Source organism: Neolamprologus multifasciatus, chromosome 12 (genome assembly GCF_963576455.1).
Source record: "Neolamprologus multifasciatus chromosome 12, fNeoMul1.2, whole genome shotgun sequence".
Lineage (NCBI taxonomy): Eukaryota > Metazoa > Chordata > Actinopteri > Cichliformes > Cichlidae > Neolamprologus > Neolamprologus multifasciatus.
In genome coordinates, this window is record NC_140450.1 from 32,308,957 (window position 1) to 32,325,342 (window position 16,386).

A 16,386-nucleotide genomic window follows, 5' to 3' on the forward strand; every position below is an offset into this window, starting at 1 on the left:
TGTATTACACCTGACTTTCGCTGCTATCCTTTCTAATAAGTAAATGCTGTGATGTAGCGGGAAAGGCGTTGTGTTTAGCGTTATGACTGATTTTATGCTGTCCTTTACTTTCAGATCACACAGCTGAAGATAGCCAGTAACCCCTTTGCAAAGGGCTTCAGGGACTGTGACCCAGAGGACTGGTGAGCTTTCCAATGAAATATATAAGGCCAGCATTTTATTGGCATGTTTCCACATGATTGTAAAAAGAAATTGCACTGCAGAGCAGGCCGGGGCCAGAAAGCTTTTGCAAAATAGTTTAGTTGCTTGTTTAATGTCTCACATGGGGCAGCTGGGGTGGAGCTTGCCACAGGAAAGAACACAAGCTGATGTAAATTTCAGAAATTACTGGATATTGTTTGAAGCTCAGCCAAGTGTGATTTTCTGTCACTAACAGATCATCAGACACTGGCATTTGAGACAAGGTAGCAAAACTCAGACAACTTCAACAAATGGAAATACTGCTTCCATGTCTGGAAATGACTCAGATCACTTCATTTTTTAAAACTAAAACTATAGAGGATTGTTTTTATTATTTAACAAAAAACATAATCGGAGTAATGTATGGCTGTTCCACATTTGTATTCTGTGTACATTTCATCCACGATATTAAAATGTGGATCATTTTAATACATAATAAAGAAACTGTGCCTTTGACATTCATTAAATGAGTAACTGAATCCACTCTCCCTGCTCCAGGCCCAGGAATCACAGACCAGGCTCTCTGCCAATAATGAGTGCCTTTGCCAGAACAAGAAACCCAATGTCATCTCCCCCTCAGCAGAACGGCACAGAGAAAGGTCTGCAGCTCGCTCTTTGTTTCATTTCAAAACTCACGCCTGCTATCAAACATGAAATATAGTCCTGAAAATTCATTCAGCATTTCTAAATAACATCTTTTATTTCAGCTGTCAGTGTACTTCACTTCTTCTTTCATTTTCTTTTTTTTTTTCTTTCCCCACCTTATCCTTAACAGAAGCCCAGTGATGCATTTGCAGTATCAGGCCTAGTGATGGCTTTTAATTAAACATCAAATATCAGCCAGTCAATGTCATCCACTGCAAACATAATAGGGGTTCTTATGTGGTTTTATAACAGACCGCAGCGTCATACCGCAGTAAAGCAGGCAATGGAAATTAGATTTCTTTGACATGGCGATGACAGACGTATTTATTAGTTCTATAATATGAAATAAATCAATTAAATGTTTATAAAAGTGGGAGCTTCCTATTAGCTTTAAATGGTACATTTCATCTGAGAGAAATATAAGCTGCGCTGCTGTCTGGAATTTATTCTGCAACATTTCGACTGAAATGCAGAATTTTTTATTTAAACAATAATGTGACAGACTTCTGTGTACACTTCATAGTTACCTGAACATTGCTTACACTTGTAAAAAATTAACTTATTTATTGAGCATTATATGCAATCTCTTAACACCTACAACACTGAGTATTCAAAAACTTGTACCTGAAGTAATTTATTGTGCTTTTGAGTGCAGAAACTATGAAAATATTATTAGTGGTGGGTATTTGCATGTTGGCTGACTGTTCTTGTCTCCCTACCTTCACAGAAGACAGTAGGCGGGAATATGAGCGAGACCCCAGCGGCACGCCTATACACGCAGACCCGGCTCACCAGCTGATGTCCCGGGTCCTCAGCCCCGCCCTGCCCGTCCCAGGAGGCCTGCACGCCGTCCCGATCACAAGCGGCCGGCCCAGCCCTCCCCACGACCTTCGGCCAGATCCCCACCCTCTACCCCCGGACACCCTGCACCACCACCCCTACAAGTACCCCACCACCTATGAACACTACCTGGGAGCCAAGACCAGGCCGTCACCCTACCCTTTACCTAGTATCAGAGGACACACATACCATCACCACATGAACCCTGCCACAACTAACATGTATTCAGCCACCAGCGGCCCCTCTAACTATGACTACGGGCCCAGATAATGACTGCTGTCCACCAGGGCTAACAGCAAGCAGCACTGTGGGAATGGAAACAGACAGGAAACACAATCCTGCCTGTCGATGGCTTAAGCAACCTGCAGGGTGCAATCACGGGCTGAAACTCCTTTCTGCTGGATAAACCCTGCTGTATTTATTTAAAGGAAATGCATCTTTGCGTCAACAATGGGCATCTGTTCTAGGCCCCTGAAGAGGTCTGCTTTGACCTTTGAACTGAAAATGGCAATAGGTCTACATCAGGCCACCTCCTACCTGAGCAGTGCAGACATTGAGCCAGCAAAGTGAGGACAGAGGAGAGACCTCAACTTAACACAGACTTTCATCACAGACTGGAATTGATTTTTTTTTTTTTTTGTGTGTGTGTTGGATGCACTTTTTGATTTGCCTTGTTTTTATTGCTTTCAAAAAAGCCATATGTTATATAGTCCATCAGCCTTTCTAGGTAGACGAGACGTTTGCATGTCATCAGAGAGAGAGGGTGTGTCGAAACACATTGAAATGTTTTTGTTTGAGGAAAAAAAAACAAGAAAAAAACGTCAAGATTTGATTTTTGAAACACTCTTGAGCCGCTCTGAGAAGCTTGTACCATGGCACTGACTTGCAGCAATTCAAAGTAAATAAATGAAGCAGAATGACTGTTCTGTATCTATAAAATAAACATTAAATTCTTGTAATTCATAAAAACGGAGGTATTTGTGCCAGTCTTCCACTCACATACTGAAGAGGGTTTCCTCTCTATCAGCATTGTTCAAGTTTCTCCAACCGGATTTGCCCTGTTGAAATAGGCCGCGGTGTCCCCTGCTGCTGTTTCAGTCACTGGCAGGCATGACTTGGAAGCTGTGTAAACATAAGAGCCCTTTATAGTTCAAAATGTTAAAATCTGCACCTGGATTCATAAAAACACACACTCATACACAAATGCATTCATCAATCACACATCTTACATATCCTCAAGTAGAGTAAATAGGCTCTGTTCACATTACTGCAGTTTAGTAGTTTAATGCATTAAATTTATTGCAAGGCGGCAGTAAAAGTCTTTAAAAATTAAAACCTTTTGGTACTATTGATACAACAAGATACAAATTGCATATGAGTGACTCATAGACAATGAATTTTGAATGTCATGCTATTATTACAAATTATTTCCTCAAACAGTAACTTATAAAGTAATTTTCATTTTTTCAGGCACTTACTTATCAAAACATAGAAAATAAATTGTATGAGGCACAAACAGGCCAAAACAAAAAACAAAACCTCAACATTTGTCGTTTTTCCCGTCAAAAGGATATCATTGCTCATGTATAATAGGACAGTGGGGCGATATTTTGAGAATGTGACCCTCCTCTTATCTGTGCGGTCATTTCCATCTCCTATTTGAAGCCCTCTGAGGAATGCTTTGTTGTCAAGGTTAATCTGTCTGAAAAGGGGGAAATTCTGCTTTGGGATTTGTGCCTGTCACGATACAAAAGGAAACGTAAACTAATGATTCATTTCAATAATGTATTTTTTTCTCTCTCTCGAAGCCGGCCGTCATTTAGCAGAGGGGGATGCCCGAGGGCGCCTGGCCTGACTGTTTAATGGCTTGTAAAGGTGACAGAGGTTAAATAATGTTTCCACTCATTTGAACGCTAATTAGATGTATAATTGTTTTCGCTTGTTTGGGTGGAGACTAAATTTTAAAGTTATTGCGTTTACAACAAAGGTTTATACACAGGCCGTTTCGTTAGAAAGCTAATTAGGACCCGGATGTGTAATAGTTTTATGCTAGCTGCCCAACACTAGCAAAAGAAAAGCTGATTTGGTTTTTTAACAAACAAAAATACACATTCACGCAGCATGCTACTCTACCTATGTATGTGTATTATTTACATTCACAAGGTAAAGTTTTAATTTTAGAAACGGTAGAGGCATTTTTCTCGCGCGCGCGCTTGTGTGTGTGGTGTTGCATTACCTACCTAACGGTTTAACTGTTAAATTTCCTCCACATGGAGTCACAATGCATCACTAAAAACGATTTAAAAAATATTTATTTTTTTACAAAAAGAAAAGAAAAGCAAATATGTTACCCAGCATCAAAAAATAATTCATAAAATCTTTTAATTATTATTATTTATTTTATTTTCTTTCATGCGTGTCCAGTAGGGATAAGCAGCGGTCTGGAGGCGTAAAGCCATTCGGTGTGAGCTGAATCCGGCCGGCGGTTGTTGAAGACCAGCCAGGTAGTAGGAGTTTGTTCCATAGACTGCATATGTACCCCCGGGACACGTGATAAGGTTAGGCGAGGGTAACTAGTCGGTTAGAAAGGGTCAAAAGGGTATATTGGGACTAATTATAGGTTTCACAGCACAGAAGGCACATCAGTGACTGTGCTAATAGACGTGGTAGTGCGGTGAAACTAGTTTAAGTAACTCTGACCCCCAAGGTCAGTGACCACACACACAAAAAAAAACTTTGACAGTCACAAGACATTTATTAAATTTCTCCTCATAAATAATATCAATAGAACTGTGATGTCCATAAAGATTTCAACTGCATCTAATTTATTTATGCATCCTATTTTTTTAACTGAGTTTTAACAATGTCTTTACATTTTCAAACGCATCTTAAAATACACTGTAAAAGAGTTTTCAGTTAATTCAGATTTTTAAAAAGGTAATAAAGAGGTAATAAAGAACTTAAAAAATAAAATAAAAATACCACAAAAGTGTTTTATATTTCCATTTCTGCAGATATGGTACTAATAAAAAATAGTACATAAAAACTTTCAAACCGACTTCTAAGAAAATCACTTAAAGTCAGCAAAAAGTATTTAAACTATCTAAACACTAACGACTGACAGTATACACAGGCTTTATACATATTAGTCTTTTATACAGTCTGCATGCAGCTCACTCCTTTTTGTTCTATTATAAAGGCCTATGAAGTTCTGAATAAGCATGTTAAGATACTGCTACTTTGGCTAGTTTAATCTATGAAAATGCATCAGAAAACCCAACTATATAAATAAAGTTGTAAAATAAATGTAGCAGAGTTCGGGTCAGTATTTATTTATGAAGTGCAACAGAGTGTAATGTAAGATGAAATACTAAAGTAATAAAATGTCAACATTTCAGTCACAATACTGCTATTTTCTACAGACCTTCCCTATTCATAGCTGTTTAATTTATACCAAACTGTGCACAACAATGAAAAGATTCTTTATATGCTGCACGCTCAGACACAGTCCTTAGTGAATGGGTGTCCCTGGTATAATATATGCATCAGTCTAGACCTGACATTGAAAGCCTCAGGCTGTGGAAAATTGGGGAAATTGCGCCTACTGGAGAAACTGTGATGAATTACACATCAGTATGAACTAAACATAATCAGTATGGTCGCAGCATTCAAAGATGTATTCACATACATATTGTGCGTTACATTTCCACATGCACATGAAATGGCACTGCCACGCTTTCCAAAGGTCTGGGCCATTTTAAAAGTCAATATTTCAGTGTCATTTGCACAAATCTACTTAAACTGTGTAACCGTCGATGTGCCTCGATTCGTCATGCCAGCAGGGACAGGATGCAGAGGAGCTCCCACATTAAAAGAGCTAAGATGGACGATGCCGCCACCCGAAACATCATTTGACACTCAGCTGCATCTGGAACATCTGCTGTGACGGGCCCGTCGGGGCGGCGTTCGCTTCACCTCGTCGTGCGGAACCCTCCTGCGGTATCTGGGGACACTTATTGAAAGCGATCCAGGTAAACTAGCTGCAGTCCGCCACCTAAACAACAGAACATACGCTTTGCATATTTGTCCCTACGACGGCCTCTCAACCAGCGCGAGACCTGCTACGATTTATCCTATGTGTGATATTGCTGACGGACATTTTATGTGGAGCATCAAAACAAATCCCCACCACACAGCGAGAGCCTAGATACATTTGTATTAATTCACATATAAAAAAACAAATAAAACCAACTTAGCCGTGAGGTAAAACATTGATCTTGGCTTGTGGGCGACGGGTTATTTTCTTTTGGACGCTCTTTTTCACAATGTCTAAATAATCAGTCTCAGTGTGACATCTGAGCTAGTAATATAATCCATGAAGGCTTAGGGAGAGACTGCGTTGACTGCGCACACACACGTGCACCCTAACGGATTATGTCCCATCCCTAAACCAGGCTGACCTCTGACCTTAAGGGCCAAGGAAGACACATGTTAGGTGATAAGTGAAGCACAAGGCCTATTGTGCAGACAGTCTCTCTTCCCCGTTTATTGACTTCCTAAATGATCCATTATGGAGTGATTTACGAGGTTTACCGCCATACAGCCGGGCACTTGTGAAGCTACTGGGTTGTTGTCTGCTCCGTTCAGCAGACATCTACACCAATAGGACGAAGCATTTGATTTATCCGAGAATGGACGGAAGCTTGCCTACATCACCTCCAGTGTTTGTTCAAAGCCAACAAAGGAGTTAGGAAGACATTATGAATGCAAGGTGTCACAGGAAGTGTAGGGACAAGACGTATACTCTGCGGGGGATACTAAAAAATACTAAAAAAAAATAAAATAAAAAAGGTGAGAGACGGTTTATACATGGACTTTTAAGTGAAATAAAAGCTAATTTAAGCTAATTTAAAGTTCAGGTACAATTTTGGCAGCAGCTTCACAGAAAGCTTGTCTCAATAATGACCTTGTCTTTTCTAGGCTGGCTAATGATTCAAGGCCATTGTGCTGCTCTGGCTCTTTGATTTCTCAGGCCTTTCCTGTACACCATGACGAGCTTCTCAACTTGGGATCATCCCCGGAGCCAAAGTCGTTACGAAGCAGAACGTCTGGTGTTTGAAGCTCTGCCCCCCCCCCCCCTCCTTCCGACCTCTCGGCACGGTGTAGTAACATATGAGCTCCCACGATGCTCGTCGACTCTCAGATATATTGCGAAAGAATGAAAAGAAAAACAACACATCTTGATTTTCCTTTAAGACCCTTAACCTTCTTGACAAATGTCATCTTCTTTAAAGGACGTCTGCATTCGGCATTACAAATCTAAATGCTAACAACTGTCACACAGTGAATTAAACAGAACCTTTGCTTAATTTTCAATTTGACACGTTTCGACACGAGCGCTAAAGGAGTTCACATTTAATAGTTTATCTCAAAGAAGGTATACCTCTTATAAAAATGAGCTCATAAACTGATTATGCAGATCAGGGAAAGCAACACCAAACCACCATCCTTCTGTTCTGCCCCCCCGCCACGCCGTGATTTACTTTTGTTTGACAAACACAGCTCAGGTCAGACTGCAAGGCCTGTGTGCTAAACTAAAGCCTGCTAGAATAACAACATGGGATTACGTAGCTGCTCAGGTGCGGCGTATACCTTAAATTCAAGTCCACTGAAGCAAATCTCCTTTCAGATAAGTCAACACAATCACATAGCTGCATGGAGCATTTAAAAGTCATCAGGAATTCCAGTCAGCTTAATAGAAATGGAAATAATGGTGGTTCAGCTCTGACATGATATATTTAAATATATTTTTTAAAAAGCACACTAAAATATAATGAGTGAAAATAAAGATTTTATTTTATTTTGGAGACCAAAATACTTTCCTTGTATTTTCACATTGACCCCTTCCTCGCTATTCTCAGAGACAAATAAAAACATAATCAGTATATATACATCAGAACATACCAATACAACTTTGATAAGACGCTTCAGTTGGTCTAACTTCTAAAGACTGAACATGGAAATCAGTTGTGATCATGTATTCACCGGCATCTTCCGACCATGAAGAGGATCCTTTATTTAATCTGTATCAAAAAGACTTGAAGTGCTTTAATTCTGCAGCTGTACAGCGCTAAGGAGTGAAACACGTACTGTTAGAAAGAGCGGACTCCTGAGTTTCACGTGGTTGTCGGTAGGTAGCTGCACTGACTCCAGACATGCTTGCAAAAGTACGGGATGAGTTTGACTATCACACAAACATATGCCGTGCATCTGGAGGGGGTATTTGTGAACGATGTAAGTTTTGCATGTAAAACTTCATATTTAGCCATGTATTTTAAAATTTACCACAAGCTTCTATGTCCATTACTTTTAAAAATACAGCCCTTTGGGATCATGTTGTTCTTAGTGATAAACCCTCCATGTTATAATGTTCATAGCTCAACTGTAATGTCAGTACATGAGAAGCACAATCTATTTCCATATTGTATCAGCACACATGATTGTAGTATTGATCATAAATCTGTAAATCTTCTCAGAGCTCAGTGACTCAGCCTGTGTCCGCTCCCTCGTTGTAAACTGACCAGAGGCTGATTCGCTGGTCCTTTGATCCGGCAGCCAGGACTCTTTGTCTGGGGTCCCGGTGGTCAGAGAAAGCTACACTGAGCACCATGTCTGTGTGGTACTGTAGTACCGCCAGCGGCCGGAGCTTCTTCCAGCCAAATACTCTTATCCGGTGGTCCCAACCTGCTGAACCCAGGAGTTTACGATCCATGCGGATACACAGCTGGGAAACCCCGGGGTTGACCAGCGTCACGCAGTCCTGCAGCTGTAAGAAAGAAAGAGGAGAAATATCTGAACAGGTGACTGCGTGCTACAAAAACACAACTACAAAGGCATTCTCGTATGTATTCCAAGCCTCGTGCTTGTTTAAGGATGGGATGTAGCTAACTGTAAATGTAACACCAAATAACCCATTTTTCATGCAAATAGAGGCAAGAAAAAAACCAGACATACTTAATAGATCAGTAAGTCAATTAATCACTACCGTCTGGGAAAATGTGGCCAAGGCAAACACCGACAATGAAGGGCTATCAGCTGATCTGATGACTGAGGTCCAAGTGTGAGGCTGGAGGTCTGTTGAACCTGGCTGCATACTCCTGGGACTCAATCATCATCCATAAAACATTAGGGCACGAGGGCCGCGAGTAAATCTCTCGGCGACCTATTATTTGGTTTGGAGTTAGGGAGGCGTATTCTGTAAGCGAGTTACCTGTGTCGCCGTTTGGAAGAAAGCGAGAGACCATCTCGCTGAAATGCTTGTTTGCAGAGACCGTGTTGCTTTAAGCACCTCTGATGAATTACATTCACACTGAAAGGTCTGATCAGCGGAGAGAGACCTGATAAATACGCTGCTGTAACATCTGCCTGCTAAAGATTAGCCACAGCCCCCTCTCCCTGTGATCAACAGCGTCCCACAGACTGTATCCATCTCTCTAAATGCGCAACATTCTGACAAATGAAAATGAATGGTGGCTAAGATGGTGCTCTGAAGGGCCCCGGTGTTGTGGGCATTCCTGGAGAAGCGAACGTGCTTTTCCTGAAGGGTAGGGATCTCCACCGGATCGCTATACGGGACCTAAACATCTGGCTGTGGGAGCTGAAATCAAACTGGACAGCGTAAAATTGACTTCATAAGTTGTGTCTAGGGAGACTAATGGTTTGGATGGGGAGGAGATGTTGGGAGAATTTATCTGCGTGCTCCTGTTCTGGGCAGGAACCATCCGCAAGCTGCATGTGGAAGACATAAGCCAGGTACTCATAGCCCAAGTGGAATGCAAGGGAGAGAAGGAGCAGGGAGGAATGTCATTGATCATAACGGCAAGAAAAGCCAAGTTTAGAAGAGACAGTGATACCATTTCACTTTTTTTCTTTTGTTAGTCAAACCATCATCGCGAGGATGAAACCGTGTGCCCACTTCGCCCAACAGAGCCAAATACACAAATACAAAGCAAACTAAGGGGTGAAAGATTGTTCTGAGCTTTGTTATTACCTCAGGTATTTGGTATGCCCCTACCTCTGTCCATCTGGTTTGCATTAGAGTCCTGATAATGATGGGTTTAAGTGTCTGTTTTTGTTTGTTTTGCTTCCCATAGTTTGTGTCAGGAAAAGGCATTTGTTTCATTAAGGGGTCAATTGCAGGCAGTAAATGGCTAATGAAGTAGTGATGGTCATTCAGCAAGGCTGCTTGGTTAATTGTTTTTACTTTCTGTCTGAGAAAGTGGAGAGGAAAAAGTAGTAAAAGGAAAAAAATGGCTGCCTTGTGCTATAATTTAGAATGAGTGATGCTCATGTGAAGCTCTGCTGGTTCCTGAGCTGCCGGCCATCAGTGTCGAGTCGCGAGGTGCCGGAGCTTGGACTGAAACAATCAGCTGACTGACTGAGAAGTAAAAGAGAAATAAAACTGTGAGATTCAATTAGCTGCCAATTTATCAATTCTAAACTTAAAGAAAAATCCAGGCCGGTTTTATTTTATTGCAATTAATTTTGTGCTGGCCTCACTTTGGGGTTAACTCTTAATTGCACATTACCTACTAATTTATCAGTAAATCACAACTTCCTGACAGAAAATGGGAGTTGCAGTCTCAAAGTCATATTAATTTTGATCATATAGATCAGCGGTCCCCAACCCCCGGGCCTCGGACCGGTACCGGTCTGTGAGTCGTTTGGTACCGGGCCGCGAGAGTTGAGGCTCAGGTGTGAAATGTATAGTTTTCAGGGTTTTTATTGGTTTTCAGCGTTATTTTGTTATCGTTTTTATCGTTTACTCAGTTTTCCTTGGTCTTTTCACATGTGTTATGAATAAATCTTCTTTTTTTTTGGTACCGGTACTAGTTTTATTTTGTTGTATTTATCCGCAACACCTTAAAGGCCGGTCCATGAAAATATTGTCGGGCATAAACCGGTCCGTGGCGCAAAAAAGGTTGGGGACCGCTGATATAGATGATCTGCTTACACTTAGGACACTTTGGAGACCGTTGTTTTGTTTTGTTTTTCCGATAATGATTGAAGGAAAAACAGGATGATTAAAACATTTTGACTTCGGTATTTAGAACAAAGCCACGTACCCTGATTCCAGACACTAAGCTAAGCAGCTGCTTTTTCGAAAAGACAACAATCTCCTAAATGTCAAAAAAAAAAAAAGATCAAAAATCATGCTGCTCAAATGAGATTCTTTTAAACTGTCTTCTAGAAACAGTTAATTGATTGGAGTTGGCTTTTTAAAAATATGACCTATTTATTTGGACCATAAAAGTGGGCCAAATAAATAAAGCTGTGCTTCAACTGTCTCTGAGGCTGCAGATTAATTTGAATTAAAAAAACCTAAAAAATAGCTGCAGCCCTTGAATATATTATTTCTAAATGTCAGAAAAACTCTTTACTCTTGGAACATAAGACTATTGTCTTTTCTAACTCGATGTTCTCCGGCGGCAGCATTGTTGCTTTTGCTGTCAGGCCACACCACATCTAACTGAAAACGCAGCTGACTTCAACTGCTGCCATTAACCAGTCCTCAGTCTCTAATGAAACCCATTAGCTCTAACCGGGGAGTCTTGGCTCGCATTATTTCCACCCCATTTTTCCTCAGATTGCTTCCTCGCTATCTCATCACAGACAGAATCCATCTTTGGTCTTCATCATTCTTTTTTCTTGTTTTTTTTTTCTTCCCTTTTTGGAAACTCTCCTTCCTGGGCTGTGTTACAGCATGCAGATAAACACACACAACGGGGTTCGCTGTCTAAACGCCAGATTTCTCAGCTGTCAGGAGGCTACCAGCTCTGCTCAGCAGCTGGGCCTATGACAGATCCAACACAAACTCACACTTCAGGATCCTCTTTCGTAGCATCTCTCCAGAGCGAGCTGACGTTCAAAGGGAGTGTCCACTTGGCAGGTTTCACTCGTGCTTTGCTTCACTTTTTCCCCCCTTCTTCTTCCCTCCTGTCTTTAACCTTGGTCTTGGCACCAATCTTGGTGTTCACACTGATCTACTGAAATGTCCCATCATCGCTCACTCACTCGAGTCTAGCGGCTGGAAGGGTTTTCACAGGTATATCTGACACACCCTGTCCCTGAATCACACTTGGCAGTGGGGAGATTGCAGCCTTTTGTCACCTTGTCTGTTAGAGCTCGGCTCTGGCTGACAGGAGATGGATGTGTCAGGTGAGCAATCCCATTCAGAAAAGATAGGAGGAGGAGGAGGAAGGGTGATGCCCCATAAAAAGATTTTTTATTTTTTATATTGCAGCACAGCTGAAGTTGGGCCTGATTTGCAGTTGCAGGAATTGTGGTTTCCCAAAGAAATCGTGCAGGTGACAACAGGGGATATTTTTACATTGCTGTGTATGTGAGGAGCAGGATGTCCACCTGTAGAGAACTGTCATCAGCTCCAGCAACAGCTCACTGTCAGACACGATTTACATTGCTAATCTTCCCCTGTCTATACCCCGTTTTCCCTCCTCCGGACTGCGACTGCTGTCTTTTTCCCTCTCCAGGAGAAACCCGTCTCTGCGCACGTGCCAATGCAGGTGAGCATCCACCTAAATGAGCGTCCATCTGGTTTAACAGCTTGTAAACCCTTAAGTCTCACGTCTTTATACAACATAGTCTCGACCCTGACAAATTCTCAGAAATGCACACTGCACCAGAGCAGAGGGGGAAAAATGCTATGAAATGATATCAGGCTTTCCAGGTCAAGCAGAAGATAAAGGCCTCTGGAAGCCACGTGAAATACATTAACCTCCATTCCTGAGGCTATCTGTCTTTATCTGGCCTTGATAAGCTCACTTCACAGCCTTTCAGCCTCGCTAAATCATAACTGCGCTGCATTGTGTCACATTCAGTTTCCCCACCGTTTCACCAAAAAAAAAGGAGAAAGAAAAGCATCCAGCCAGCTCTGCTGCACTGGACTGTATCGCAGGGGTAATTTGTGGGAAGTGGGATGCTGTGGCACTTACAGCCTCCTCAGCCTTTATTGCAGCCTCCCACTGTGAACTACTGTTCCCTTTACTGCAGATGTGTTTTTTGTTTGGTTAAGGGGCCTCTCAGGTTTTGATATTTTTATTACCTCTCAAGGGTCATCAGTCAGGACCCCGGGCCAGGGTCCACCAACCGGCAGGTCCCCCCTGCCTGCTTGCTACGGCCACACAAAAATACTTTTGTGGGAAGAACTGAGGATAGCTGTCTGGACGTCACACTGAGCTGCACTTCAGAATAATTTAAAAGCCCCCGTTGGATCCTTTCCCTCTCCTTGTGCTTTCTGCCTGTCATACTCATCCTGGATTACACGCTGAATCAATATTTTGTTGCTCGAGCAAAAGAAAGCAAATAAACCCCTCTCCTCCTGTTTTCGGTATATTGAATCAAATCCTTCGCGGTGTTTTCCTAGACACATATTTAGGGGTGAAAAAAAAATGGAGCTTTGCAAATATTTCTAATTCAAGCATTCATTTGTAAAAAGCCTCGGAAAGAATAATACCGCTTTCACTGTGCAGGAGTGTACTATATCAGCCTCAGGTTCCCCTTGGCTCGGATTCACGGGGGTTGGCTGAAAAATAGGAGCATTCCCTTTTGCTCATGAAATCAAGAGAAAATACAGCTTCAAATGAGGCGTTAAGTCTCGGAGGCGTTGGCTGTTATGTAAAATGAATTATGGAACAAGCTGATATGATCTCTTTTGGTGTTAGTGCAGATGCACTGGCATGGAATTTATTGCATAGACAGGACACATGTTTGAGAGTCTGTCTTTAACAGAATTATGGTAAGAGGAATGCTGTATGCTAAATGAATTAAGTACGCCTTGATTTTCCTCTTTTTAAAACCAGAAAATGACACATTTTTCTTCCCAGCTGTAATTAACGGTGACGTGATCATATCGACGTCTAGTATGCGATTGTGTATCAATGTTCATGTGGGTGGTAAGACTCTGGAGTGACAGCCCCAGCTTGGCCCTTGGCCCCCAGCTCTGCCAATGCTGTGTAACCAGCAGCTGATTTATGGCCCCTGGAGCCCCGCTGAGCCTCTTCCTCTTTGGCCCCTGATGTTTTCCAAGCAAGCCCAGAGAAAGGTAACACTCCTCTGCTGCCGTCTCCTGCAGTTCCTTTTTATACTATTTCTAGGGACTCTCTTGTTCAACAATTAGTTAGCAGGTCAGCTTATTTGGGGTCTTAGCTAGGGACGCTTCAGTAACCAATATGAATTAGCATGACTAGCTCAACAAAGGTAGTTGTATCTATTTATTATTAGTCCTTTATTTATCCAGATAAAAAATCTCATTGAGATTAAAAATTTTCAAGAGAGACCTGACATCATGTCTAAAATACCTTCAGTACTTAAGCCTAATTTGGCAGAATTGTTAGTATTATTTGATATAAAGGAAAGGACATAGTGACCCAACTGAAACATCTAAACAGAAAAAAACAGCTAAAATTAAGCACAAATCAATTTAAGTCACAAATACTTAACACAGCTAGCTAAAAGCTAAGTTATCACTGCGGATTAGAGGTTACTGCAGGTGTATCATAACAAACAAATTCACATTTTCACAGTTTGAGAGTGACCGACCAGTCAGATCAAACGCTCTGTCCTCTACTGACCTGCAGGTTGCTCTGTCCATCCAGCCTCCAGGAGGAGAGCGTCTTCTCAGAGGAGCCCGATACGCCCCTCAGACTTGTGGTGTCAAAGGTCAGGCACATGACAGGCTCGGGGTGGGCTTTGACTTGGCTCAACTTGGACCTCTGGGTTACGTCCCACAGCAGCAGAGAGCCATTCTCGTATCCAGCTAACAGGAGAGGCCCAGAGCCCGAGTCTGGCTGAAGAGAGGAAGGAGAAGGGACAGCAAGATGGAGAAGAGGGGACAGAAAGTGAAGTATGAGTGAAGATGTGAGATGAGAGCTGTGTCGTAAAAAAAAACAAAGAAAACACGGAAACCACTGCGCAATGCTGGAAACTGAGAGGAGCAGAGGTTATCATCCTGGAAGCTCCCGCTGACACTCAGAGAAACGCTCCATTCGTCAGCTTGCTGCTCTCTCTTTCCAGCACTCCATTACACCACTCCTCACTTTGCTCCTCATCTATATTACTAAGCCACAGACATCCAGCCTGCACAGATAGAATACTGCATCAGGTAGTGAAATAAAGCAAAACGCTGAACAAATGCTGCTTTTCTCGACATGTAGCTGAGATTTTGTGTTCATGTTTTATTATTTTATTCTATTTTGATCATATTTGCTACCAATATAACTCCTACTCCTCTGCAAAAAACACTCTCAAACTGCATACTCGCGATCTAAAAAGAATAAATAAATCTAACTTTCGTACAAAGCCGACACATATAATCTGGCTTCACATCCATTTCATCTCCGGACGTTCCAGATCCAGCTTGAATGTTTACAACTGGCGAATCCATCAGAGTAAATCTTTCAAATCACATGAAATGAAATGAAACCAAGTGTGCAAACAGGCATCAGACAAAATAAAAAAGAATCTTCTGTTAAATATATAGAGCAATCTATGGTGACCATAAAATAGAGTTGCGTGCATATTAATAGGGCAAAGTCAGCAGTGTAACATTTGAAAAGAATAATAAAGCTGTGCCTTCCCACTGTTGTGAGTCCACAGATAACCTCTGAGTGCTCGCTTCCTCTACAGCAGTATAATCAAGCCGGCTCAGAGGTTGTGTGGAGGTGTAGCTGAGCTTGTAAATTATGTCTGTGAACAAGCGCATAAAGGTGGGCTGGTGAAAAGTAGCTGCCTTATATAGGCACTGCTGGAGGCGAGATGTGAAGGACGAGGGAGGGACACCTGGTGAGATTTTCCCATCATCCCGCTTCCTGAAAATCAATTTTTTTCCGTAAACATAGACAAAAACTGTAGTCCGTTCTACCGTAAATACGTTCCTTAAAACGCCCTAATGTGGCCTGAAGAAACAGATATGTACGTATATCCTAACTCATGCCTTTACTTTAAAATACCGCCAGGCCTCCAGAAATAGCACAGTGCCATGCGGAAGGTAGGAGGGTAAGAAATTTTTTCCATATGTGCAAGGAGGCCGTGTCTGCCATTTTTTTCCCTACTCATGTCCAAGTCCTCTTCTCACTTAACGCCCTATATTTCTCTTCTTGCAGCTTTAAACAAATTATAGACAGAGTCGTGTATTCCTTCCAAACACATCAGCGAGGACGAACACTAAGGGATTATGAAAACAAATAAAAACACGTGAAAATCAGCGGCCCCTGCTTGCCGGCAAGGACCGGGCTAAGCGTTCCAGGCTAGGGGCCCACCGTTTCACTTAAGTGTAGGACCTTGCTGATTGATGATGTCATGGGTCAGAGGTCGGGGAACCCTGGGTAGACATGTAATTCATTATATCCTCCACAGGCCTTTCTACAAGAGGGCTCTCTGCTGGAGTGGGGCCGGGGCTCAGGGAGAAGATTCATCACCAAAGAGCAGCTGGAAAGATGGATGGAAGCTGGCTGGAGATGCAGGACCAACGGAGGAGACTTCTCTGTGTCGTCTCCAGGATGGCAATGTCATGTGACATTCAGCCATGTTTTCATAGCTGTATTTATGTAGCGTATTAGCACGTAATTAGAGACTGATTTATTT

The 16,386-nt window shown here is 42.1% G+C and overlaps 2 protein-coding genes across 16 annotated transcripts in view; one reads left to right on the plus strand and one right to left on the minus strand.

Moving 5' to 3' along the window:
* Positions 1-16,386, plus strand: part of tbx1 (T-box transcription factor 1) — a 36,091-nt gene that overhangs the window by 7,293 nt on the left and 12,412 nt on the right. For 2 of the 14 annotated variants that reach the window (XM_085181595.1, XM_085181609.1), the window contains exons 6-9: positions 115-182; positions 739-839; positions 1,613-4,229; positions 5,565-16,309. In XM_085181595.1, the coding sequence (XP_085037721.1) occupies positions 115-182; positions 739-839; positions 1,613-1,995 (552 nt within the window). In that variant the 3' untranslated portion in view covers positions 1,996-4,229; positions 5,565-16,309. Of the gene's footprint in view, positions 1-114; positions 183-738; positions 840-1,612; positions 4,230-5,564; positions 16,315-16,386 lie in introns of all 14 variants that reach the window. The other 12 variants (XM_085181596.1, XM_085181602.1, XM_085181600.1 and 9 more) reach the window with 12 other exon arrangements.
* gnb1l (guanine nucleotide binding protein (G protein), beta polypeptide 1-like) overlaps positions 3,934-16,386 on the minus strand; it is a 35,014-nt gene continuing 22,561 nt past the window's right edge. For both annotated transcript variants that reach the window (XM_085181613.1, XM_085181612.1), the window contains exons 6-7: positions 14,376-14,591; positions 3,934-8,551 (exon numbers count right to left, since the gene is read on the minus strand). In XM_085181613.1, coding sequence (XP_085037739.1) covers positions 8,273-8,551; positions 14,376-14,591 — 495 coding nt within the window. In that variant the 3' untranslated portion in view covers positions 3,934-8,272. The remainder of the gene's footprint in view (positions 8,552-14,375; positions 14,592-16,386) is intronic.